At 39.4% G+C, this 26776-nt stretch overlaps 1 protein-coding gene across 3 annotated transcripts in view; it reads right to left on the reverse strand.

Annotated features, from left to right (window-relative positions):
- Nucleotides 1-26776, reverse strand: part of LOC122808746 (kelch-like protein 33) — a 146952-nt gene that overhangs the window by 119367 nt on the left and 809 nt on the right. For 2 of the 3 annotated variants that reach the window (XM_044079762.1, XM_044079759.1), the window contains exon 2: nt 765-1455. In XM_044079762.1, the coding sequence (XP_043935697.1) occupies nt 765-1431 (667 nt within the window). In that variant the 5' untranslated portion in view covers nt 1432-1455. Of the gene's footprint in view, nt 1-764; nt 1456-26601; nt 26645-26776 lie in introns of those variants that run through there. The other variant, XM_044079761.1, reaches the window with a different exon arrangement.

Here is a 26776-nt window from a genome sequence, read left to right on the forward strand (position 1 = left end):
ATGGCAGTAGACTTGGATCCAGTATTACCTACACTCAAATAAGATATACAGTGTTATGGTCCACTGAACTGCTGCACAATTGTACAACAATTCCATTCTACTGCCATATGAACATCATCAATCCATTGGTTGGAGCTTTTACCTCTCCTGTTCAGTGAAATTCAGAATTCTGGTAATATCTTTATGCATCTCAGCTGCATCCTGTTTGCACAAAATTACAAAATATGTTACATTTGCCTTAAAACATATGTCATGTATGAGAAGCAGAATACAGATAACTTATTCCCTTATAAAAGGAATGTTTACAGATATACTGTAATCTTGCAACCCTCACAGTGCATGCAGAATGTGCTATATAATTGCAATAAAGTAATGATACATCAGCATCAACCTTACGTAGTACCATAAAATGGTAGCTATCTGCAATCAGATAAGCTTTCTGTAACATGTAATTTGTAGCTCAGTATGCATTCATAATCTACCAGTTTAATGTAATTCATTATCTGACAGATGATTAAATGGCATAGGAATAATGAAAAACTTCATAGGATGACACTAGTTATTGCTTGTTGTGCCAAACTGCTGCTGTCTGCTTTGCCTCTCAAGAACTCCAGGTATAAAAGGGAGCTTAATGAGAAAAAAAATATAGCCATTTTAGTGTATATATATATATATATATATATATATATATATATAATTGTTTAGCCAAAGCATTTATTTAACATCTATTGTGCTGTAGAAAACATATACCATTTTATGCCTACCTGAAAAGGTATGTCCATCAACCTGAAGCTGTATATCACAGCCAACATTTTGACTCCAAAGGTCTTTAATAGACCGCAGATTTGCTAAACAAATATCAGATGATAAAGGCTTCCACTCATCAACAGTTTTAGATGACTCTTGAAAGCGAGTGCAGAGTTCTATCATTCTAGGCACACCGAGATATTTGGCTGCCTTCATGACCTCAGCTACTGTTTCATTATCCAGATTCATTTCTCCTTTATAAGCATATGCAATGACTGCTTCTAGACCTACGCTGCTTACTTCTTCATCTAAGCAGATCTCATCACACTCTCCTTCCTGTAGATGTTTCTGCACCAAGGAGCTAACTGCAGCAAGAATTATGGAATGACATTCAAAACGTCTTGTGCCCTGAATGAAAGAAAAGTCTGTTAGAATGTAATCTTCTTTCAGTGTGTACTGAATATTAAAGAACTGCGTAGCATAGTCAGTGTCAACGCAGGTTTTCACATCTTCATCTTCATCTTCTTCATTTACAGTTAAACCTGGATGTGTCAGATGAGGTGTGGAAGTTACTGGTTTTTCACTGTTTGATGTTGTCTGAGACCTTGATATATCTCTATTCTGTTGACATCTCTGGAGACGTTCCAGGAGACATTGATCGGGACTTCTTTCAATTAGAGCCATTATCTCTCAAGATCTAAAGTGCCACTTGAAAAAAAAGAGAGAAATTAAAAAAAAAACAGTTATACAGAGCAGCATAAAATCTACTGTTGCGTTTTTATTGTTTTGCAATGAACACTTCAAAATCCATCACAGAATGTTTTTTTTACAATGAAAAATATAAGGTAGAACTAAAACTGAAAGTAATCATTATTAATTACGTCACTTAATAGAATAAATAAATAAACTAAATCAGAAAGAAATTCAGAAAACTTTGATATATTAGTGTCTCCCTTGTGTATCACAGCACAATGCATTACTCAGCATAGGTTACAAAGAGATCATTGTTTTTTTTTTCCTTTCTTTGCAGAAGGGTACTTGCGCACATACTGGTAAATAGTTGGCTAGTCACGGATTATCTACATTACAGTACAACTGGAAAACAATAGTTGGCTAATGAGATGTGTGAGAATTCAGCTGATAAATAAAGATATACACATATTTTGAGGTCAATATATAAATGTATTTATTGATAGTAGCTGGCAACTGTGGTTCATCTATATCTATACTTGTGAATACCTCCTCTTGTGCACATGGGTGTTCACTGGAATGGAACTTTAGTAATAGACATACACATTGACAGGCTTCCAAACTTGGGATGTACTCTCATCTTTTGATGTTCTCGGCAGGCTGCACAGACGTTTTTAATGTCCTCCCACAAAATACTATTTGTCAGGTAATAATAGGTCTATGTTCCAGTTTCTTCAAAGTAAATACATTAAAGTAGTCCAGCTTTACACAACTATGCATTAATCCTACAAAACCATAATAATGACTGGTTAATTTAACCAAACAAAAACTGCCCAAAGTAAATTATTCTCCCTCTGTTTCAAAGAAACACACTGTAGCTAGCCACAGTAGGGTATTCTAATTTGGAGCACAGAAATATACTTTAGTCCTGCAAAGCCAGAATAATGACTGTTTAACATAATCAAATGAAAAAAATGCCCACAGTCACTTATTTGAACACAGTTTTACAAACACATATTGTGTTGAGCCACATTAAAGTGTTCCTACTTGCTTCATACAAATATAAATTAGTCCTGCAAAGTCATAATGACTGCTTAACTTAAACAAATGACAGCAGGCCAAAGAGAGGGTTAGTCAGTTTCACTAAGAGACATCCCCATACCTAGCAATAGTTGCATATTTGCTGACTATGTACATTTACATCAAATGTGTGATTGTAATAAAAAATAATCAAAAATAAAAATGTAAAGATGGCCTCATGTTAACCATAGAAACAAGTCAAGTCATTCATTTGTCTTTCTAAGTTGGATCACACAGCAGACACTTATTTAAAAGCTGCTCAGAATATCTGGGTGCCAGCACAGCAGGTAAACTGTCACCCATTCCTTGAATCTGAATTAAAGATGGAAAAGTTCAGTTATCAAGCATTTATGAAAATGTAGTCTGCTCCACTAATGAAGCTGATACCTACATCAGGAACAAGACTACATAATCTAAAATGCTTTGCATTTTGTAAGAGTTGCTTCTAGCCTGTGTATCACAGGCCAAAGGAGCACCTCATGATGTGGTCTGGGAGCAGTTGTCAGCAATGACAAGTGTACTTCCTGTTTTAAATTCTCTAAGTTTGGCATTTTTACTTTATGCTTTCTTTTGTATCTCTTGTGCCCTCTGCACATCTTCCTCAGCTAACAGCATAACAATTTTAACTTGTTTTGCAAGTTTCTACAGTGTGCTCTTGCACTTTTAAATGAAGTTTTCTCCCAAATCTTCATTTTCTATGTCTAGCAAGCCTCAATAATGCCAGCTGCATAATGACTTAAATTGGTAAATAATGTTGACGTTTGGAGCACCTCTTATAGCAAAAATCAGATAATAAAATTAAATGATCCCAGTTCTTAACATCCTGCTCTAAGATCTTATTTAACACAGATTTCAAAGTTTTATTACAACATGCCACTAGCCTACCACTTTGAGGGTAGAAAACTTGAGGGTTTCAACTTTTTTGCTCTAAAACACTGACAAAACTGATATATTACCACAGACATAAATGGAGTTCATTGGTTTGTTAGCATTCCTCTACTCCCCTCCCTGCCCCCAAATTCCACCCGCCACCACTAGTGCTATATTTAAACAAGACTTTGCCACTCCCTTGTCACTCCCCGCCTGCTAAGTACCAGTCAGCACCTCACACACCATTGAGCAACCCTGTTCCCTTATCCCATTTCTTTCTTTCCCATTCTTCCAGACCCTGTTAGCACAGTCAGCCATCAAAATTTGGCCTGCCCCCCTAACAAAACGCAAACAAGCAAAAAAATACTAATTACCCAAATGCCTATACTGTTTCTATTTTACCATCTCACTGCCTATGAACTAACACTTGACCATGGTATTCACTGCCCAAATGGTCAAACAGACACCCCCGACTTCACAGATAATACCAAACACTTTACCATCTCCAGCAGACCGAATATACCACCCTCTATAAAATATCACCCCTGTACAGCCACAAAACATAATCCTAAAGACAAAGACTATATAAAACTTATAAACAAACTCCAAAAGCTCAGAATATCCTGTCACTATAACCTTCTAACACATAGAGACATTCATCCAAACCCTGACCCACCCACAGCCAATAACCTCCACTCCCTTACCATAATCCCCACAGTCAAGCTACCCATGAATACTCCCACTAGTTCCCTCCTAGCATTTCACCTAAATATTAGAAGTATTAACAATAAGATTCCCAACCTACATGCCCTCCTAGCAACCCACTCCCCAAACATTATGTGTCTTATGGAAACCTGGCTAAACCCCAGTACTACTGAAAATGAGATACTACCTCCAGGATACAATATTCACAGGTTAAACCGTGCTACAAGGAAAGGAGGTAGGATAACAGTCCTTTACAAAAATACTCTAACCATTAATAGAGACACTATTCAATCTCCCCAATTCAATAACGCAGAACTCCTCATAACCAAGCTACAGATTAACCAAACCAAGCACTTGAACATCGTCTGTGCATACATTCCACCAGACAACAATCTAAATACCCTAAAAGCTCTCCTTTACTGGTTATCCACTACCTATCCCCAAGAAACCATAGTTCTTGGTGATTTTAACATCGACTGGCACCCCTGCTCCTCCAACCCCCCCCCCCCTCACCTATATAAACCTATCTGGATTTAAACAGACCATAACCACTAGGATAAACAAACCAACCAACAGGGAAAGTATTCTAGACTGGATCCTAGTTAATAACCAACCCCAACTGTACACAGCTGGTACTCTCCCTGATGACCTCAGTGACCATTGTCTAACCTATATCATAAAACATAAGGTAGGAAACCCTCACCAGCCCAAATATAAAACAGTTAGAAACAGGAAAAACTTTGACACTGCTATATTCCAAAACAAATTAAAAGCAGTTGACTGGTTAAAACTAAAAAATCTAACTTTAGAGGAGGCCATAGATCACTTTAACACTAAATTCCTAAGTATCCTTGATTCCCATGCTCCAGCACGTACAATAAAAACTAGATCAAATACAGCACCATGGCTCACAAAAGATACCAAAGCAAAAATCAAAACTAGAAACAGAGCCTGGGCCAGCTGGAGAACAACCAAAGCCCCACTTGACCATCTAAAATATCGTCAACTCAGGAATGATACAAAAAATCTATTTTACTGGATAAGAAAAGCTTCTACCAAAATCTCCAATAAAAAGACCATAACGACCCTTAAAAGTTCTGGGCAGGCTTAAATCAACTACTTTGTCCAGGTCATTCCACCACCCCAGCCCTGGCTAACTACACCCATAGTTCCCCAGAGATCATAGCTAGCGCATTTAATAACTTTTTCACTGAAACAATCCAATCCCTAGCAAATCAACTGACCCCCTCTAACTTAAATCACATGCCTAATCTAACCCAATAATAACCCTGAATTTAGCTTCCAACCAATATCCACTAGTTTTATCAAAACACTTCTAAAAAACTAAAACCTACCACCCTCGTTGCTGACCTCCTCCCTGCAGAGTACCTACAAATAGCTGGAGATGCCATTGCATATCCCATATATATCCTCATCAACAGAACCTTATCTGAAAATGCTATCCCCTCCCTCTGGAAAATATCTCATGTCATCCCACTCCATAAAGGTGGTAGCTCCGCAGATATATCCAACTATAGACCCATTGCCATTCTTTCCCCACTAGCCAAAATAATGGAGAAATGTGAACACAAGCAACTAATGCAATACCTTACACAGAATAACTTACTATCCAGCTCCCAGCATGGTTTCAGGCCATACCACAGCACCACCTCAACCCTCCTTTCCTTTACTACTGCCATAAACCAAAACAGGAATGACAACAGGCTAACCTCTGCCCTCTTTCTTGACCTATCAAAAGCCTTTGACATGGTCAACCATGAACTTCTCATTCTTTCACTAAAATCTATTTCCCTCAACAAGCCTGGTATCCAGTAGTTCCAGTCCTACCTGACTGGTAGACAACAGGCGGTACTATGGCAGGGCAAACTCTCCAGCCAGTTACCTTTCACACTTAGTGTCCCTCAAGGGTCCATACTAGGTCCACTACTCTTCTCTATTTTTATCAGCAACCTTCACACTGCTATCCCTAAAGCTACCTGCATTCAATATGCAGATGATTCCACTCTGATCTCCTCAACCACCTCCTCATCCAAACCGCAAACCTTAACCCAAAATACATTTAACACTATGAAGAACTGGCTCACCAACCAACGCCTACTTCTGAACCCCAATAAAACTAAACTTTTACTCTTCTCCCCCACTACTAGATCCACCACACTTTCATTCTCTGTCACATCTAACAATGGTACCACTGTTTCCCCAGATAATTACACCAAACTGCTAGGGGTTATCATAGACAATAATCTCAAATTTGACCTACAGATGAACAAAACCATACAGACCATCAATAAGAAGCTTGGATCACTGTATAGAAATAAGACATTTTTACCCCACTGGCTAGGACTGCAATCACCCTATCACATCTACTCTCTACTCTTTTATATACCTCACCTGTACTCTCAAACCTCAACAAATCCGAACTAGGTAAGCTGTCCCATAGCTACAATCATATTGCCAGATTCACCAGTGGCTCCACCTATAGAACCCACCACTGCCAGAACCTTAAACAACTAGAGTGGCTAGAACTGCCCAGCTTAATTCAATTCAATCAACTCTTAATAGCGCACATAATTGTGTACCACCCTGAGGATACCCCCTCACTTAAAAATAAAATTAAGCCATATAGTCACCTAAGATCCCTACGGTCAACTGATAAACTACTGGTCCAAACCCACAAAGCTAATAACTCTGCTGGTGAATCCCTGTTTGCCAACTAAGTTGGCAAAATCTGGAATTCGTTGCCAAACTATATAACCCTACAATCCTCCAAAAGTCTTTAAAAAAAAAACTCAAACAGTATCTCAAAGTGAATTGGCTATACCCATGTATCAACCCTGATTAAGTTATAAATTGAAAGCATATTCTGTAATTATCATAACTTGTAACTACATCACCAAGCTCTGATTCCAATCTGATGTCTCTTACTTTTAATTGTGCCTGTCCATGAGAACTGTGAGTCCCTACTAGGGAACACTACTAACCCATTGTATATAATCACTTTGTTTTTATAATTATTTGCTAACTTCTGCATAATCTATGTAAGTTTGTCTATGTGGAGCTTTTCTCCCTGGGCCTCTGCTGAAAATGGACATATATCCAGTCGGGCTATCCCAGTAAACAAAATTAAAATAAATAAAATAGATTTATACCTTGAAGGAATGTAATACTAATTATTTGGCTACTGACTTAGTACTGATGTTTTACAGGGGTATTGATTCAGGAAACACACTGGCATAGTATTAGTAGCCATTACCAGACTTTACTAATGCATCTGCAAGATCCAGAGATACTCATTGAAATGAGACTTCATTAATACGTATAAGAAATAATAGTCTTCTGAAGCCACAGTGTGGTGCCTTCTTCTAACATTTTGTGCAGGCTGCACAAAAGCTTTTATTGATTTTCATAACACCAAGTCATTAAAATTTAGATACAATTCTAGCTTTATATTTTGCCCATCCCTTAGTGTCCTTCTAAAATATGATTATATGCCAGTTTCATTGTGTGTTCAGAAAGGTTTTACAAATAATAGTGTAGTATCTTTTTTCTATTATTTGTTTTTCACCCTGTATAGCAAGCCATTCTTTAGTTAGAACATGTGAATGGGATAGAGGCAGTCTGCTCATTTGTTTATTCTTTTACTCTGGCTATATTTTATTTGGCCCTGTTTAATGTATTGTCTTCCCCCTGTGCCTTCCTTACATTTTAATTGCTTGTCTGCATATCTGTCAGGTTAGAAACACTTTCATCAGTGTACTGATGTAGGACTAGGCATTTCCTCTTAGGATCAAAGGGTCATGGAAATTAGAAAGCCAGTAAGTCTAAACACCATTTACACCTTGGCAGCACCCACCCTCATGATATACAGCTGACTTCCACAAGGGTAAAAGTGGTTAGGCCAGCAATGATTTTGCTGATACTCCCTCCAGGCATCAAGGTTTTATTGTTTGGTAGAGATCTCAATATTTTTTGTTTTGATTGCTTATAAAGATATTTGTCTTGTGGAGATGTAGAAGATCAAGAACTGTTCATAGGTGTGTACTAGACTAATGGCCCTGGCTCCATTACAAGCATAGCCCATAGGATTACCCTGGCATTGTGCCACCCGACATTAGTCTAGTCATTAATGACATGAAATACAAGGCATAGTTGCAGTAACAGGGCTTCAAGCCTGTTATCATCTTCTTAACTTTTTTCTTCATAGGTTCATAGGTGTTTACTAGGCTAATGAGCACATGGGCCTTTTTAAACCTAGCCATGCATCCCAAATCTCTTGATAAGTTCTGATACCCTTGACAAGTGTAAGCAGGGGCTTGGCAGAGGAAACATTTGCAGGTTGCCTATGTCCATAAGAGACATGGGTGCAAAACCAGGGATGAATTTCCTATTCCCCATCCAATTGTCCAAGTTACACTTGAATTGGATTAGGGAATAACTCTGCTTTACATGGATGGGGAGCCTGGGAGTAGTCTCTGGGATAAATATCTGTCTCTCCAGCAGGTCCTATTTATATCACAGGCAATGTTTAAGTCTTTAGAATGGGTAATTCTTGTGCTGTTTGTTTTGTGGATATACAAGAGGTCTATTAGAGTTGGGTCTGACAATGCTCTGTATGCCAGGCATACAGCTCCCCTCTAAAGCCTGTTGGAGACAGAATACAGGGATAGGGCCTTCAGGTGCACTGCAAAGGACATTTTACTTATGCCCTATATTCTTCTTCTGTTATTCATTACTCTAAAAAAGAGAACTTATTCCAGTGACTTTTTTTCCTGTATTTAGTTTTGGCAGTTCATTTACATTTACATCAGTAACTTCTGCTTCTTTAAATAAAAGACACTAAAAGTCCTATTTCTGACTAGCTGTCTGTTCTGACATTACAAATGGAAACCTAAGGTTCTGTTCATGTTCCCTTTCTTCTCTTACTGAGTTTGCCAAAATAGGTTTCTCCCTCTGTTTCAACACATACATCCTTAATTATTTTAATATCCAGAATTTTCTGAAAGGTGTCATGTCATGCACTATAATTTATTCCCTAACATTTTCTTTCTGCACTGATCTCTTTCACTAACTTAACTGGAGTTTTCGTTTAAGACTTAGTATAAATGTGTAATAACATATGGGTTCTTTTGTCACTTCCAACCAAAGACAGATTTTTGTTCCTTTTGAGGTTTCTATACCTATCCTTTTCTCTTTCTTAAGACTGTGCATTTTTAGCAGTGTGTCAGATTGTAGCAGTCCTCCATATTTTTACTTGGGGTATATTCTGGGTGCAGAGGAGCAAAGTTTTCTCCTTTCCCCACAATTTCCACAGTGCCTTGAACTAAAGGTAGCCTTGACTAGTTATCATGTCACATGTTAAATTAAGTACCAAAGTTACAGAGCGTACTACTTACCAAATGTATATGAAGTAATGCATGTTGTATAAGGTTTATAAGCAAATATCTGAAACTCACCTTACTGTAGTTCATAAGGTCGATAATAAAGGAGCAGAAGTTTAAAACTGTGAGTGGAAATCCCGTCGCCTCTGAAACATCGACACGTAGCTTGCATTCACGGTTTTGAGTGTCGCTGTTTCAATTGGATCACACTGCAGTGGGTATGGGGATAGTACTCTTTTCCTCACTGTAGTGTGATCTCGGAGTTAGAATATATAATTAGCACTCCAAAATGGTGGTAGTACATCTCTGGACGTCCACATTATATCAATAATGTGGAACTCAATGTACTGACATTACTGCATTCAGAGTTTAAGGGAATGGTGTGCACAATTTTGGCATTTCGGTTCAAGTAAGTCATTACTCAGAAAACTGATTTGCACAATTTTGATAGTAAAACATTATATAATACCTTTCTTTTCTATCTCCATAAGCACCTTTTAATTCAACCGTCCTATTGTCATATGTTTTATGTTTGCAGATATATGGTTACTACCTTAAAAAAAACTTTCGGTAGCATAAGAACTACACTCAGATACATGTTATATACAGCACTAAACACACATGCACACAGAACACTAAATCAATTACCTTACCAGCCCTTACTGTAACCCTAACCCACAAACACTTGAACAAATACTAAAATCCTCTAATGCTGAAATAGGCAAGTTTTAAATCTTTAGAATGGGTAATTCAAACGCTTTTGGAATAAAATTCCCAAATCCACATTTATGTTACCCACATGCAATCTTCCTTCTTCTAATATCTGAAAACATTGGTGGTCAACACTTGATGCATTGAACACATCATTCACATCTTTCATAGTGCTGAGTCAACTGAGTGAATGATACTTATATGTATATATATATATCTATATATATATATATATATCTATATATATATATATATATATATATATATATATATATATATATGGTCTAGGACATTTCACTGAATGCACATTTCACTGAAACTCAAATGACTGAACACAAATCACTGAAAGCACAATTCAATGAAAACTCAATTCACTGAAACGCATTTCATTGAAAGTTATATATGGCCTTTTCCTCACTGTAGTTCGACCCTAGAGTTAGTATATATAGTAAGGGAGGTGTGGGGGCCATAGCCCCCCACATATTTTAAGTATATATTATGTTCAGAAAAGAGTAATATATTGGAATTGCAAGTATCCATGTATATAGTTAAAAATATTTAAAATAGCCCCCCACACCCCCCGATGTGGGGGGCTGTGGCCCCCACCCACCCCCTTACTAAATATACACTAACTCCACGGTCGCACTACAGTGGGGAAAAGGCCATATATAACTTTCAGTGAATTGAGTTTTCAGTGAATTGCGCTTTCAGTGAAAAGTGCACACTAATTTGACTTTCAGTGAAATGTGCATTAAGTGAAATGTCCTAGACCCATGTATGCACATGTACATATATATATATATATATATATATATATATATATATATATATATATATATATATTAGCATTTGTCAAATCAACTTTACATCGTTGTGGCTACTGTCAACAAAGTAATATTGAAACAGAGACTTCAGCATGGCTTCTCCACATATAATGAGGTTACTCATCTCAATATGCAAACTTAAGAAACAGAGTTTTTCAGGGAAGCAAGCCACCCTGCACTCCCACTGACACCCCAGCTAATTACATATAATCAAGAAGTAAATGCAAAAAAATCCAAAAAAACCACAAAATCCAAAAAATGGTCATCAAATGGGTACCTCTTCAAAAATGCTTATTGCAAAATAATCCAAATCAAACGGAAAGCAAGTAACAACTCCACCAAATGAGGATTAAGCCACCATAAGTGCTTTTGTCCCCAAAATCATACATAAACATGGAACTTCATCAGATTGATCTGATGTTTATGTATGATTTTGGGGATGAAAGTGCTTATGGTGACTTAATCCTCATTTGGGGGAGTTCTTGCTTGCTTTCTGTGATATTTGGATTATTTTGCAATAAACATTTTTGAAGAGGTATCCGTTTGCTGAGCGTTTTTGAATTTCCTAATTATATATAATAACTCCAAGATTGCACCATCACTGGGGGTAAACGCATATTCCCTAACCTCAGAGATTATCCATTCTTGCACAGCTGTTGACCATCTGCATTGTCAACCAAAGTGTGCAGACAATACAGAAGTCAATGTTAGCTTAAATTGACCAGTACTAGGGAAATCACACACACACACATGCACACACACACACACACACACACACACACACACACACACACACACACACACACACACACACACACACACACACACACACACACACACACACACACACACACACATATATATATATATATACATATATATATATATATATATATATATATATATATATAGATATATATATATATGCAGAGAGAGAAAAATAATGAGCATGTATTCAGCTAATCAGTTAATAAATATAATAACAGAAAATAAGCACATAGATTCTGATGTCAGACTAACAGCACGTCTTTTTCCCTACTTTGTAGACAACATGCACATCTTATATAACAGCTTACTTATTTTTTCCTTGTAAACAGCTTTATAACTGTCTTTCTTCTGTTCTTTTAATTCATATATTCTGTCACTGTATTTGCGCAAGTAGCATAGAACCAAGTGACAGGTACATCAATGTTAACATAGGTTGAAGGACAGAAAGATGGATAGCTTATGGAAGGTAGATGCAGCTGCATGGATATGGCAGAGAGGTTGGAGGAGTCAGCACACTGTCTGGGGATGTGTTTGAGGTTCCATATGAGGAATATTGGCTTGATGTTCTGGGAGGTCCTGCAATACCAAGATGGAAGTACTATGCAACAGATAATATAGTACTTTCTGAGCATACGCATGACACTTGATGTGGTTCCATGGAGGGAGGGTATACTTTGGACGTTCACCTCAATGCAGATGACCACATCTAGGCACTGCTCGTCTGACAACACTGAAAGGAAGAGATAGTATAAAACTACATTAGCCTGATTGGCTGAACTTGTAGGATGTACTTACTTCAGAGGCAGAGGAGTATCAGCCATAACTTTGGGCACTGGCATTGCAGGGTATATGGCTACCACATACCTGGGGATGGTCCACCTTGGTGTGTGACTGTATGTCTGTGTGGCTCTGTGAAGCTTACTCACAGTGGAGGCAAAGCAGCACTGACTACATCTATGGTTGGGTCAATGCTTAAGAATGGATGCAATGATTAGAAATCTGATGGATGAAAAATGTCTTGCAGTGCTGTGAGATAGCTGTGGAGGCCTGCTCCATTAATGTACACAACACAGGGGGACTCTGGTGTGGCCATTTGGCCCCATACCCTGGAGAGATCACAATGGATGCCAAGTTGTCCTCTACTTCTATCAACATGTACATGTCCTTCTGTTCCCTATATGTCTAGTTAGAATGTAGGACTTACACCCCATGTATGCCCCAACACATGCTGTACCTTGCACTGATTATCTCTCACAGGGCGTGCCTTGCACATCCACTGACTGACACCCACATCTGTGAATGAGTGGAAAATGTGATGCTGAGTCCATCAAGACATACATTTCCTGTGGGATTTGTGCATTCTCTGCAGTAGCAGTACTGTCCCTGCCGCCATGAGTGCAGGAGAGGACTGGGCACCAGTGGCAGACTTCCATGGACAGATTGGCTGCAACTATTGGCAGAAGATGCAGGGAAGGCACTGACATATACAGGCATATCCCAAATGGGTGTAGTAGTGGGCACTGTGGTGCTAACTGTGTTTATGGGCAGGCCACTCTCATTTTCCAACACTGGAAATGCACCAACATCAGGCATGTTCCATCCTGTTTTGATTAACCTCACACCAGTGGCATCTATAAAGTCAGAAACAGAATGATGCAGACTGAGATAAGGCCATAGCCAATGCTCCCTGCTGCTGCTTCTACATTTATTACCCAGTGGTCTCCAGACATGCTTCACAGTAGAGTGATGAAGCTCACCCTAAGAAAGATGACCTGAAGGGATCACTGGTGGGATCTTCCAAGGGTTGAACAGACAAATTTACAGTGGTTTATCACTGTTCTGCTTTTCAGTGTGTGTGTGTGTGTGTGTGTGTGTGTGTGTGTGTGTGTGTGTGTGTATGTGTGTGTGTGTCTGTGTGTGTGTGTGTGTGTGTGTGTGTGTGTGTGTGTGTGTGTGTGTGTGTGTGTGTGTGTGTGTGTGTGTGTGTGTATGTGTGTCTGTGTGTGTGTGTGTGTGTGTGTGTGTGTGTGTGTGTGTGTGTGTGTGTGTGTGTGTGTGTGTGTGTGTGTGTGTGTGTGTGTGTGTGTGTGTGCGTGTGTGTGTGCGTGTGTGATTTCACTTTGACATTGACAGTAATATCATCAATGCTAAAATGTCACCTATACAAATGATCAAAAAAAATCATAAAAAGAAACATAGCTTCCTTTTTTGATTAATAAAATACAAAACAAACCATAACAAAAAAAAAGTCACAAACATACACATTTCACTCTCCCCAACATCCCCTTCTGCATATGCACCACCAAGATCATCTCTTAGGTAGGTATAAAGGCCCTCTTTATAAGAAGGGCACATAGACTTACTATTAGGTGAAGACCAGGGGTGGTCTACACATCCTGCTTGGTACTCTTGGGCAGACAAAAGTGTTCTTCAGAAGCTGAAAGAAAGTGAGGACATGATAACCAATGGGTCAAACATAGTGGACCACTGGCATAGGTCTAAGTCCCTCTATAGAAACTGTCACTAGCATTTACAGGGTCTAGCACTTTTCAGGTTGCTTGAACAGCAACCAGGGTTGATTTTAGCCTCCGAGATGGACAGTCACATAAGTACAGACCAACAACTATTCATCTGTTAACCAGGTTAATGGAATTGTCCAGAAACCCATTTCATTCACAGCCAATGGCAAAGTACAGTTTTGTACCTACCATAAATGTAGATGTCCGATAGATATGCAACTGCAGTCATAACATATGGGTTGTCCTGCCTCAGGCAGCCCTCGGTCGGCCGAATTCCAAAGTCTGGGTCCGGCGTCAGCTGGTGTTGCCTCCTCTCCGACGTCACAAGGGCTGGAGTATAAAGGCATCGGCTGACACCATCTTCTTCAGTGTTTCTTGCCCCAGATGCCAGGTGCCCTCCTAGGAAGGCTAAATTTGGTGAATGGATAAAAAATTCCAAACATGCACAACAGTAATAAACAGATACACCATAGGAGATACCCCCAGCTAATAGGAATAGGGGTAGGGACCCATAAAGAAAGTTGCAGAGGGGTAGGAGGGTGGGAAAATCCGACTGCAGTTGCATATCTATCGGACATCTACATTTATGGTAGGTACAAAACTGTACTATGTCCTTCAAGGATGCAATTGCAGTCATAACATATGGGTTGAATACCATAGCCAAGCTGGGGGTGGATGGAACTAAGAGAGGGTTGGTGCAGCTAAAATCCCCTGCACAACTGCCGAAGCAAAGCCTGCTCGGGATCTGGGGTATAAGGGCAGGTTGTAGTGCTTGGTAAATGTATGCATGGAGCTCCATGTAACAGCCTCTAAAATGTCCTTTGTTGCCACTCCTCTTAGGAAAGCTGTGGATGTGGCTATAGCTCTGGTGGAATGTGTCCTAATATGTGCTGGCACACCTTTTCCATGGAAAGAATAGCAGAATCTGATGCAGTGTCCAATCCATTTTGAAATTGTTTGTTTGGAGATTGCTTTTCCTTGTACTCCAGCAGCATAGGCTACAAACAGTTGGTCAGACTTTCTGGTGGCCTTAGTTCTGTCCAAGTAGTAGCGTAGTTGCCTGTGTATGTCCAAAGTATGCAGCAGTTTTTCCCCCCTATTTTGAGGATTGGGGAAGAAAGTAGGCAGGTGAATAGCTTGATTTAGAGACACCCTGGAAATAACTTTTGGCATGAATGTAGGATTGGTTCTTAGAGAAACTCTGTCCTGATGAAAAATGAGGAAGGGAGGCACTGCCATGAGTGCCTGTATCTCCGAGACTCTTCTTGCAGATGTGACTGCCAATAGGAAGACCGTTTTCCATGATAGAAATTGCATTTCTGAAGTTGCTGCTGGCTCAAAAGGAGGAAGAGTTAATTTTTCCAAAACGAAATTGAGGTCCCAGGTACTGGCTGTTTTCTGGGAGGTTTGATATTCTTTATCCCTCTTAGGAACTGTCTTAGCAAAGGATGTGAAAACACTGGAGGGTCACAATTGTATTTTGCTGAGATTGCTGAGGCGTGAATCTTTATAGAAGAGTATGAGAGTCCAGTATGAAACATTTCTGCCAAGTATTCTAATATCTGAGGAATACTCAGTAATGTTGTGTCCTGACCCCTGTTGGCATTCCAGATGCTGAATCTCTTCCACTTGGCTGAATAGATTTTTCTGGTGGAAGGTCTGTGTGCTTCCAATAAGATCTCTTGAACTGTTTTGGAAAGAGAGATAGCTGGAGGAGTCATGATAACCTCCAGGCTGTCAGATGCAATGTTTTCAGGTCTTGATGGACATTCCTGTAATTGTGTTGTGTTAGGAGCAATAAGGTCAGAGGCCACGGTCTGGTCCGAGTTATGCTCAACAGTAATGGGTACCAGTGTTGCCTTGGCCAGTCTGGAGCTATCAAAATGCCTGTTGGTTGTTCTGCTTTGATCTTTAGTATCACCTTGGTCAGCAGAGGTAGAGGAGGGAATGCATAAATTTTTAGGGAATTCCAGCTGAAGGAGAGAGCATCCGTTTTCCAGGCTAGAGGATGGTGGGTTCTTGTGCAGAACTTTTCCAGGTGATGATTTAAGTGGGAAGCAAAGAGATCTATGTCCGGTCTTCCCCATGTCTTTGTTAGTTGTGAGAAAATGTGAGGATGCAGCATCCATTCGTGTGGATCCAAGAAATTTCTGCTCAGCTTGTCTGCCAGTACATTGTCCTTGCCTGGCACAAACTGGGACTGCAAATGTATCTTCAGACTCAGGGATTTTTCCCAGAGAAGCATTGTTAGTCTGCAGAGGGGATAAGAATGAGTGCCTCCCTGCGTGTTTATATACCACATGACAGTGGTGTTGTCTGTCCTGATTAGCAAATGTCCTTGTTGTAGTGATTTTTCGAAAGTCTCAATTGCGTGTATCACTGCCAACATCTCTTTTTGGTTTATGTGCAGATGTCTTTCCTTTGGTGTCCATAGACCTTGAATGCATCTGCCCTCCATGTGCGCCCCCATCCATGATCTGAGGCATCTGTTGTAATCATTTGACCTGCTTGAGGTCTGTTGAAAGACATGCCTTTGTTTAACTGACTGGCTTGAGCCCACCACAAAAATTCCTTTTGCAAGCATGGAATAAGTGGGATTACGTCCTCTAGGCTTTGGCTGTGTTGAGACCATAAGTTTTTTAAATACCATTGCAGCTTTCTCATATGAAGTCTTGCCAAAGGTATCAGAAGAATGCAAGATGCCATGAACCCCAGGGCCTGCAGGATTTTCCTTTCAGTCAGCTGGGAGAGTTTTGCTAGGCCTTTGAAGTACTCTGGTAACTGCTGTTGTTTTTCCTCTGTGAGGTAGGCCATTTGAGTTTCTGTGTCCAGTTTGGCTCCTAGGAAAATAATCTGTTGGGATGGCAGTAGTCTTGACTTCTGAATGTTGACTGTGTATCCCAAGGCCTGCAGTAGTTGCATGACATAGTCCAAGTTTGCTTTTAAGGTTTGTTTGTTGTCTGCTTGTATGAGGCAGTCGTCCAGGTAGGGGTATATTTGAATCCCCTAGAGTCTGCAGTGTGCCACTACTGATGCCAGGCATTTCGTGAACACTCTGGGCGCAGTAGATAAGCCAAACGGCAATGCTGAGAATTGATAATGCTCTGTCCCTGCAAGAAATCTGAGGTATCTTCTGCAGCTTTGTCTGATTGGGACATGCAGGTATGCTTCCTTGAGGTCCAGAGTGACCAACCAAGACCCCTTGCCCAGCATGGGAAGGAGTTGCTGCAGCGTCAGCATTTTGAACATTGGCACAATGAGAAAAGTATTTAGAGTTGACAAGTCTAGTATAGGTCTCCATTTGTTTTCTTTTCTTGGAACAAGGAACAGTCTTGAATAAAATCCCTGGCCTTGTTCCTGAGGAGGAACCCTTTCTATTGCTTTTATACTTAGCTTTGAAACTTGAGTGAGTGCCTCTGCCCTTTGATGACGTGGCAGGTTTGGCATGCCTTGTCTTATTGGTAAAGTATGGAAGTGGAATCTGTAACCTTTGTCTATTAAATCCAGAATCCAGTTGTCCTTGGTTAAGATATGCCAGGTTTTTGAGAATAAGGATAATTTTCCGTCCAAAGGTGCTTCTCTTTTAGCCTTTGTAGGCAGTATGAAAGTCAAGTCATTGTGATTGTCCTTGTGGTGCAGCTGGGCTGTCGGCGCCACTTCTTTGATTTGGAGGTTGCCATTGGCGGCCCCTGTAGGATCCTCGGTATTGCCCTCTACCTCGGCCACACCTGCTTTTTCCCCTTTGAAACTTGTCAGAGCCTGGGAAGGACCAATTCTTTGAAGGCCAGTTTCTGCTGAAACTGGGTGGCTGAACCTGAAGGAAATCCTTAACTGTCTGTACTGACTTTGCTTTTTCCTCAATGGATTTCAACACATCTTGTGCATTAGCACCAAAAAGCTTCTGTTTTTCCAGAGGTGCATCCAGTAACTTTACTTTAACATGGTCAGGCAAAGACTGATCTTTTAACCAAGCATGTCTACGTATCACAGCCCCAGTTATAGCTGCCCTACATGAAGCTTCTAATGCATCATAACCACACTGAAGAAAATTGTTGTCAACCTGCTGAGTGTTATGTATATGATCCTGCAGTGCCTTTCTATCAATAGGCTCAGGAGAGGCTAACTTTTTTTTTGAAAATAATCCAGTAAAAAATCCTGGTACTGAAACATGTGAAAAAGGCAGTTAAGTGACCTCATGGCTAGGGTGGTAGAGGTATATACTTTTTTACCCCATCTCTCCAGGGACCTAGCTTCCCTGTCCTCTGGCAGTGGAATTTTGGCAGTGGAAGTAGCCACTCCCTTGGGGCCCTGTGAAATAGTTTCTAGATCCACAGAGTGGGCCTTAAAGAGATGCTTGTGAGTGTCAGGGACCCTATAATATCTATCTGGCTTGACAGGAGCAGGGGGGAGAGAATCAGGGTTAGCACTGGAGTCAGAGAAAACATCATCCAAAACATCCATAACTGGTGGAATAGCTAAAGGTCTGTGCTGGGGCAGCTTGAGGAAGGTACGTAGCCTTTTCCTGGAATCAGCGAATTCCTGACCCTGCCATTTAAAATGTTCCCTCATAGAATGCAGGACTTCACCAAACGAGAAATCCTCTGGAGGGGAGGCAGAGGGAATAGATTCCTCAGCATCAGAGTCCTCGTAGGCCTGAAAGGATTCTTCTTGGGTATCAGAATGCTCAGAATCCCCAGAGGCTTCATCTGAAGAGAGGTTGTCAGCCTGCTCATTTCTGGGCCTTTTCTCTGCAGGTGGCTGAGAACCTCTGTCTGGATGAGGCTGAGACTCCCTGATAAGAGAAATAAGATCTGCAGCAAGAGACATGATCTGTTTATCAGAAGAAGGGGCCTGAGCAGCAGGTTTAGGATGGGCCTTGGCCTGGCTGGCGGCCTTAGCACGTGCAAAGGCCTTGATGGACATGGATACAGGAGGCCTAGCAGCCCTACGTGCAGGAGTAACCTTGTCTACAGAAATGGTGTCGGGTAGATCCAGAACTTCGGTTTCCGGAGGAAAATCAACAACCGGCACCGGAGAGATCTCCGAGACCGAAGGTCGTGTTAATGCTGTGTCGTTGGCCTGGAGCGGTTGAATTACCGCTTCCGAAGGGACCGAAGCACTAGCGGAGGGTTTAGGAGTAGCATCGGTAGTAGACGCGGGCCGAGGATGTCAGTCCCGGTCCTTTCGTTTTTTGGCAGATTGCGATGTCGGTTGATCTGACGGCATGATATACGCGAAAGATTCACCGAAAAAGTCCTCGGCAAATTCTGCCTGGTGCCTGAGAGTGCGCTTATTAAAGCAAGCACAGGCAGCACAGGCCGAGACGTCGTGGTCTGGGCCCAGGCAAGGAAGGCAGTAAGAATGGAAGTCCTTATGAGGTATTTGTTTACCACAAGACAAACAATTATTAACTTTCTCAATTTGTTCTAACATCGGCTGAGGCAAGAAAAAATGTTCCCCAATGGGGTACTTAGCTTTTAAATGACTTCGGTACTGAAAACACAGGAGCTGACCAACCGGCACTTGCGAACTGCTTCTGCTTCGGGCACCGCGCGGCAAGAAAGACTGAAGAAGATGGCGCCGGCCGATGCCTTTATACTCCAGCCGTTGTGAAGTCGGAGAGGAGGCGACACCAGCCGATGCTGGACCCAAACTTTGGAATTCGGCCGACCGAGACCTGCCTGAGGCAGGACAACCCATATGTTATGACTGCAGTTGCATTCTTGAAGGACATCAGAGAATTATTTTAAAGTAAACAGCATCAAAGTAGATCTGCCTTAGACATACACCCACTGTAAAATCTGAGTCTAAGCACAGAGTTTTGCAGTTATAAAGCTGAACATTTTCATGATGGAGTGAGTATCCAAAACAGGGCAGGCAAAACTGTTACATAATTAAATCAGCAAATGAAACAATGGCGCTTACATTAACACTACCCTAATATATGTAGTAAACAAGATGTTGCAGTAATATTAGTGAGAACATAAAAACAGTAGTTATATATTGCATCGCCTGCAATCTATCTGAAATTAAGGAAAAAGTAGAAGGGAAAACTTACACTAAGAGGTAAGAAATGTGTTGTCTGTCTTGTCAGAAATAAGAGTCAGGCTGAAAAATCAGAAGCTAATTAAGCAGTCAAAATATCACATTGGGAAAATAAAATGATGCTCACCTGCCTTGTCAAGTAAGGATAACTCATCTAACTTTTAAACAGTGAGACTTGTTGAAATAGGTGTACTACACACACATGGGTAAGGGTTTAGGCAGAATAGCCTAATTCAGAATATTTAAGACAAAGCAGTGAGCAGGTCAATGGACACTAAAACCCTACTGCTAGTGAGCAAAGTCCTATACAGGACAATTAAAATTGCAACAATGAGGTATAGACTGTAGGAGAAACACATTAAAATGAGACAAAGATAAAGAACTGTAACAGAATTGGCAGTCAGGGTCAAAGTTATGCTACAATGACTAAATACTCTGAAAGGGTCAGTCTGGAACATTTATAGTTAATGATGTTCTTTAGATGAGAAGCTTATCTCTCATACTAAGGCTGAATTTGATAATGCTGTGATTTCCCTTAGGTTCTCAGAAGAGCTCCACAGTACAACTCATTTTTACTGGTATTTTAGGAACTGCTCTGGGTTATAGATCATTTATAAGCAATACAGGAACAAAGACACTACACTTTGGATATAAGCTTGAGAAGTAAATTGTCTACTGCCAGTAACAGATGGTCAGTCTGAAGATCGGTCTGTCATACCCAACATTAGGCAGTGGAGTTTCAAAGGGCTAGAGGGGGGATTCAAACCTACTCATTTTACTTACCACACTTTCCTGCAACTTGGTATTCTATAATTTTCTTTCCACGATAGTTTTAGTTAATATATTTAATGTGTTTGCTGCCATTTTTATGCACAGAGCAAGCATGATACTCTTATTTGTCTTAGAAGTCATATATATTTACATCTGTAGTAGATGGATTATATGTATAAAATGGCAAGAAGCCCAGAGCAAGTGATCTTGCGAACAGATGTCAGTAACACAGGCAGGCATCTGCTGAATCATGTTCGAGTATATTTTCACATAGGTTATTTGACATGTAACTAGTAATACGTTTATTTCGGTTTCATGTGCCTCTGAGATAGGACACAGAGCACACTGGTGCAAGTGAGAGATCTGTTACTTAATTTGGATGTTATACAAGGTTGCATACAGCGTCACATGCATATCATATTTCACATCTCTATATTTATATACAGGTGCAATAAGCAACTATCATTCACATTACATTGATGATAATATCAAAAATAAACAGATTTGGTGGATTACAGATGCCCACAAAGGCTACAAGTTGCCACAAAGTGTCAAGATATGATGTATGGGACACCAGTTAAGTATTAGCAGAGGTACTAGAAGATCAGCCAGGAAAGTGAATAATAAGAAGTATTAATTGGCCAGATCTCATTGCTTTGGAAAGTAAATCATTTTAGTGCCCACTGTGCATTAAAGTGCAGCTTCTGGTGGTGATCAGGAGAACTGCAATTTAAGATACAATATTACGAATGTAGTGTAGGATAGAGTGCTTCATTGAATGGCTGTTTTCAACTGGAAGGTTAGAGAATTAATTCTGCTACATTGCCGTTAGCCACTTTATCTAAGTTTAGTAGTTGACAGTTCACTATAATTGTGTGCAAGTCTGGGTGGGATTTGTCAAAATGTAGTCAGTGTCCCACACAATCAGAAATAAGCTATTTCGTTAGGTGGACTTTTATAAAATCACTGACAGTGCAAGTTAAAATAAATGAGAAGCAACAATCATTTTCCCTAACAAAATGGCACCATATAAGGACAGTAAAAGAAAGAAATGAAGAACTGAAATTATTTTAAAGCACTCCCAGCCTGAATCTCAAGAAAGTCCATGGAGATTAATGTTCTACCCCGGTGAACAAATACCAGCAAAAATAAATAAATAGATCTATAAATCAAACCGCAGGATCAAAACTTGAAGTAAAATTTTTAAGGTCACTTATTTATCTGTTAATTGGCTAAACGCAGTGGTGCATTGTAAACCCTTTTAGGCATGATACTGGTTACAAGGGCACAAATAAACCACATATATATGGGCAGTTTGCTGACAACAGTCACCATGTTTTTAAGAGGTACCCAGAGTAACAGAAGAAAACCCATGCTATTCTAAGAAAGAAATGAAAAACTGAAATTATTTTAAAGCACTCCCAGCCTGAATCTCAAGAAAGTCCATGGAGATTAATGTTCTACTCCGGTGAACAAATACCAGCAAAAATAAATAAATAGATCTATAAATCAAACAGCAGGATCAAAACTTGAAGTACATTTTTTAAGGTTACTTATTTATCTGTTAATTGGCTAAACGCAGTGGTGCATTGTAAACCCTTTTAGGCATGATACTGGTTACAAGGGCACAAATAAATCACATATATATATGGGCAGTTTGCTGAAGACAATCAGTCACCATGTTTTTAGGAGGTACCCAGAGTAACAGAAGAAAACCCATTCTGTTCAAAACTTAATTAATACTGATGAGATAAATATGAATCCCATAGTAGACAGACAGAAACAGTAACCTTGCCAGCCAACTTGATGCCTATAATACTGAAGTATTATTCCAACATTGGAAAGAACTGATCCAAGCACCAAAAATGAATAAATAAATAAATAAATAAATAAATAAATAAATAAGTACAATAAAAAATAAACACAGAGAGAGGAAAGTCGGTTGAAAGAAGTAAAAACATGAAAATATTTCCTCCTCATCATCAAGTAAGAACTGAATCATCCAGGCCATAAATACAAACAATAGAAAAGAAAGACAGAATTAAAAAAATGTATATAAGATGCAATGGCATATACTACCCATCAAATTTCTACAGTGTTGAAACATTTTAAAAAGCTTTCTTAAAAAGGAGTTTGACAATTTAAAATCATGTCATACAGCAACTGTTGGCTTTTTCCCAGTGACATTTCAAGGATATTTCCCGACCCTGAAGTGCAATCAAAGTTATTTAAGGACAGCTGCAGCAGTAACTCCCAAAGCAAAAAAAAAACAAACAAAAAAAAAAAAAACAACTATTAAACACCCTCATGATTCCAGTTTCAGAGCTCTGAAGAAGTTCACATTCCAGGAAGGAAACACATAGCCTCATTTTTTTGCAGTTTATATTCGTGTTCACCTGTATTTTTTATATTGTTTTATTCTATGTCAGCCTAGATTAATTCATCAGTCCGTGCTGCAGGTTTTCTGGTGTTTTTTTTTTTGTTTTTTTTTTTTTAGTTCCTTGTGTGCTTTTAGCAGTTTTAGTTTTGTTTTGTTTTACTCTTTACTGTTTGATCACTGAGCCCTCAATAATTGTGCTTTCAATCAATCAACATATATCCACTTATTATATACCTCTCTAGACATGTAGAGAATAAACCCTGACATAGACATAGAACACAATCTACTTTGTAAGTGGTAACTGTTAAAGCAGCAGGACAAAAATATTGTGTAACAACAGTCAAACACAGTACTGAAGTTTGTTTCAGCAATTAAACAGCCCAGGTTATAGGAACTTACTTGTACAGTTAAGGAGTACCATTCAGCTGCTATGAAATAATTCCATCAATGTCTTTAGAAAGCGATTTGAGCATGGACATAGTGGCTCAGTTGTAATATTTTTATCTTACTGCTCCAGGATCTGGTTTTGAACCCTGACGTCTTGCCATAGTCTGAGTGGAATTTGCATTGTCTCCCTGTATTTGCATGGGTTTTCTTCATTTATGCTCTGCTGTCCTTCTAAAAGCATGCTGGCTGCTTGGGTACACTAAAAACTCTCCATACATATATTGCATTTACCTTGCCTTGTGGCCCACTTTATGGTAGAATAGGTGTTTGTTTAGAAATTGTAAATAAAAAAATAAAACCCATAACATTACTAAAATATAAGTAATGTTCATTAAAATAAAAAATAACTTTGCCTGATGTACTTCTGAACAGCGCACGACAAACATGAAGACAAGATACGCTATTTTTCAATGACAAAAGCTTCGGACAGAAGGAAGCAGTGTTTGCCTTCCCTTCCAAAATTAATTCAACATGACTGAATAGCTTTATCTGAAATTCATTCAGCAGTCTGTTTGCAATACTAAAAGAAATGACTGATGTCACCCTAGATGGATACAATGAAATGGAGTTCAGGTATATGTCTGTTAGTCTAAGGACTATAATTCCCTTGGCTGAGTGAAGTAGTACTTAAAATTTTTTTTGCAACTCACAGTTCAGGTCTCATGTTTATTGGGAACATCCTTATATCCTTGGCAAATATAACTGATATGTGAAAGGAACCCAGCCAAGGTCTAAGTGTACAAGCAAAACTGCAGTGTGACATTGGAAATAAGTTTTTCACTTTTCACCATATACCCATATACATCTGTACATTTTATTAAATGGAATTAGATAATACACCTTTTCGAAAGTGAGTGTAAGTTGATAATGCTGCCTCAGTTAAACTAGAATCCTGGGCGAAGCTAGTCCGAGGGCTTGGATCTACAAAATTCTGACAGGCTCAAACATACACTGTAAAAACTAGCTCTGTATGCATACATGAAAAACATGATCGATACTCTTAATAAGGTAAGATACAGATTCACAAAATAGCACAGCATTACGACCGCCGACTACCGTGCATGATGACTTATACATGTGCACACTCTGATTTTTAAAAAAATTACTTTTTTTTTTCTCCCTATTGGCCTTAGATTGCTTGTCTTCCATTATTTGTTTTGCTAATACAAGGAATAAGAGTTAAAGAGGAATACTATGGCCTCCAGGAAATTTGTTCTTTCTCATTCTCATTGTATGAAAATGTAGTGGACAAAACATAGAACAGGTATAGATGTTTTTACACACATCTCCTTCCAGTAATATGAGTTACCGTCACTCCTTCCTATGGTGAGGTTAATGATGACAACCAGCTTATATTAAAATGTCATGATACTACAGCACCCAAATCAATTCACCTTCATCCACGGTAAAGAGGCATGCAGCCTGTCACCCACCCTGTACTCCCCTGGGTAGTTACATACGTTTAGGATATCTCTAGTACCAGCTTTTATCTTATCATTCACCACTGTACTGGTAATGTTGTTTAGTGTTTGATAAAATCTTTTGAAGTACATGCAAAAATACACAGATATTGCTAGACACAAACACACACACACATATATGCACTCACAAACACACTTACATTGTTATATTATGGTTTACATCCTTGTATTCAGAAACTATATTCACTGTCATATATAAATATGAAACATGCTGGTATTGGGCAAACAAATACAAAGAGCAAACTAAGGCTAAAAGTTCACACTGTTGTGTTATATAATGAACCCATTATGACTAGAATATACAGAAATATTTTAACTGGTATGAAAGGCAACTGATATTCAATGTCTCTAAACTGAAATATCCTGGCATGGATAAACAAGCTTATTCTTGGAAATGCAGACCACGGTGTCCAGATTCATTGTCTGCCAGTAAATATTGCATCAGCCAGGTCAAGTGGTAAATTTTAGCAGAAAATGCCTCTCAAAAGCCAGCCAGATCAACCCACACATGACCTGTTTCAATTCTGTGCATCCAGTACAGCAAGATCTTATACTGTTGACAACAGCTGTTCTTGAAACCTGCCTTTAGAATTTAGAGTCATTAATGCAGAATAGAAAGCATGTGCTATAAAAAAGCGTGACTATGCTAATGGCAGCCATGAGCACGTGTAGTACAAACACAGAAGGTCACCCTGAAAGAGACAAAGAAGCCAGAGCAGGATTTGACTTCTACTACTTTTCCAGAGCAGAAAAGTCCAGAAACCACATACATATAATATATATATATATATATATATATATATATATATATATATATATATATATATATGCATGTATGTAATGTGTCTGTATGTGTGCGTGTGTGTGTGTGTGTGTGTGTGTGTGTGTGTGTGTGTGTGTGTGTGTGTGTGTGTGTGTGTGTATGTGTTTGTGTGTGCATTTATCTGTGTCTTTATCTTTTCTGTCTATATATGTATGCACTCACCTACAACCCCTTTTTCCCATTTTTGCACATGAGATTATGGTGCCATATCAAAAGTGATCGTCATAATCTACAACCAATGTTTACACACTGCCAAATAGATACATACATATACACAGGTATATAGATAGATGTACTATAAATATGCAAACATCATCATTTAACAAGTTACACTGACTCACCTAGTTTCAGACATGGTCCATTAGTTCACAACCCAGTTATTCACTACAGTGGTCTTCACCAAGGGTCCTTCAAGGGTATACCTATACATCCTGCTTCCCCACTTCATTATGGCTGACGAATCAGGACTCAGTCAAATGTGATTGACAAGTCCTACGCTGACCAATAACCACTCAC

The sequence above is a fragment of the Protopterus annectens genome, chromosome 8.part0 (genome assembly GCF_019279795.1).
Source record: "Protopterus annectens isolate FY-2018-M chromosome 8.part0, PAN1.0, whole genome shotgun sequence".
Taxonomy (NCBI): domain Eukaryota; kingdom Metazoa; phylum Chordata; order Ceratodontiformes; family Protopteridae; genus Protopterus; species Protopterus annectens.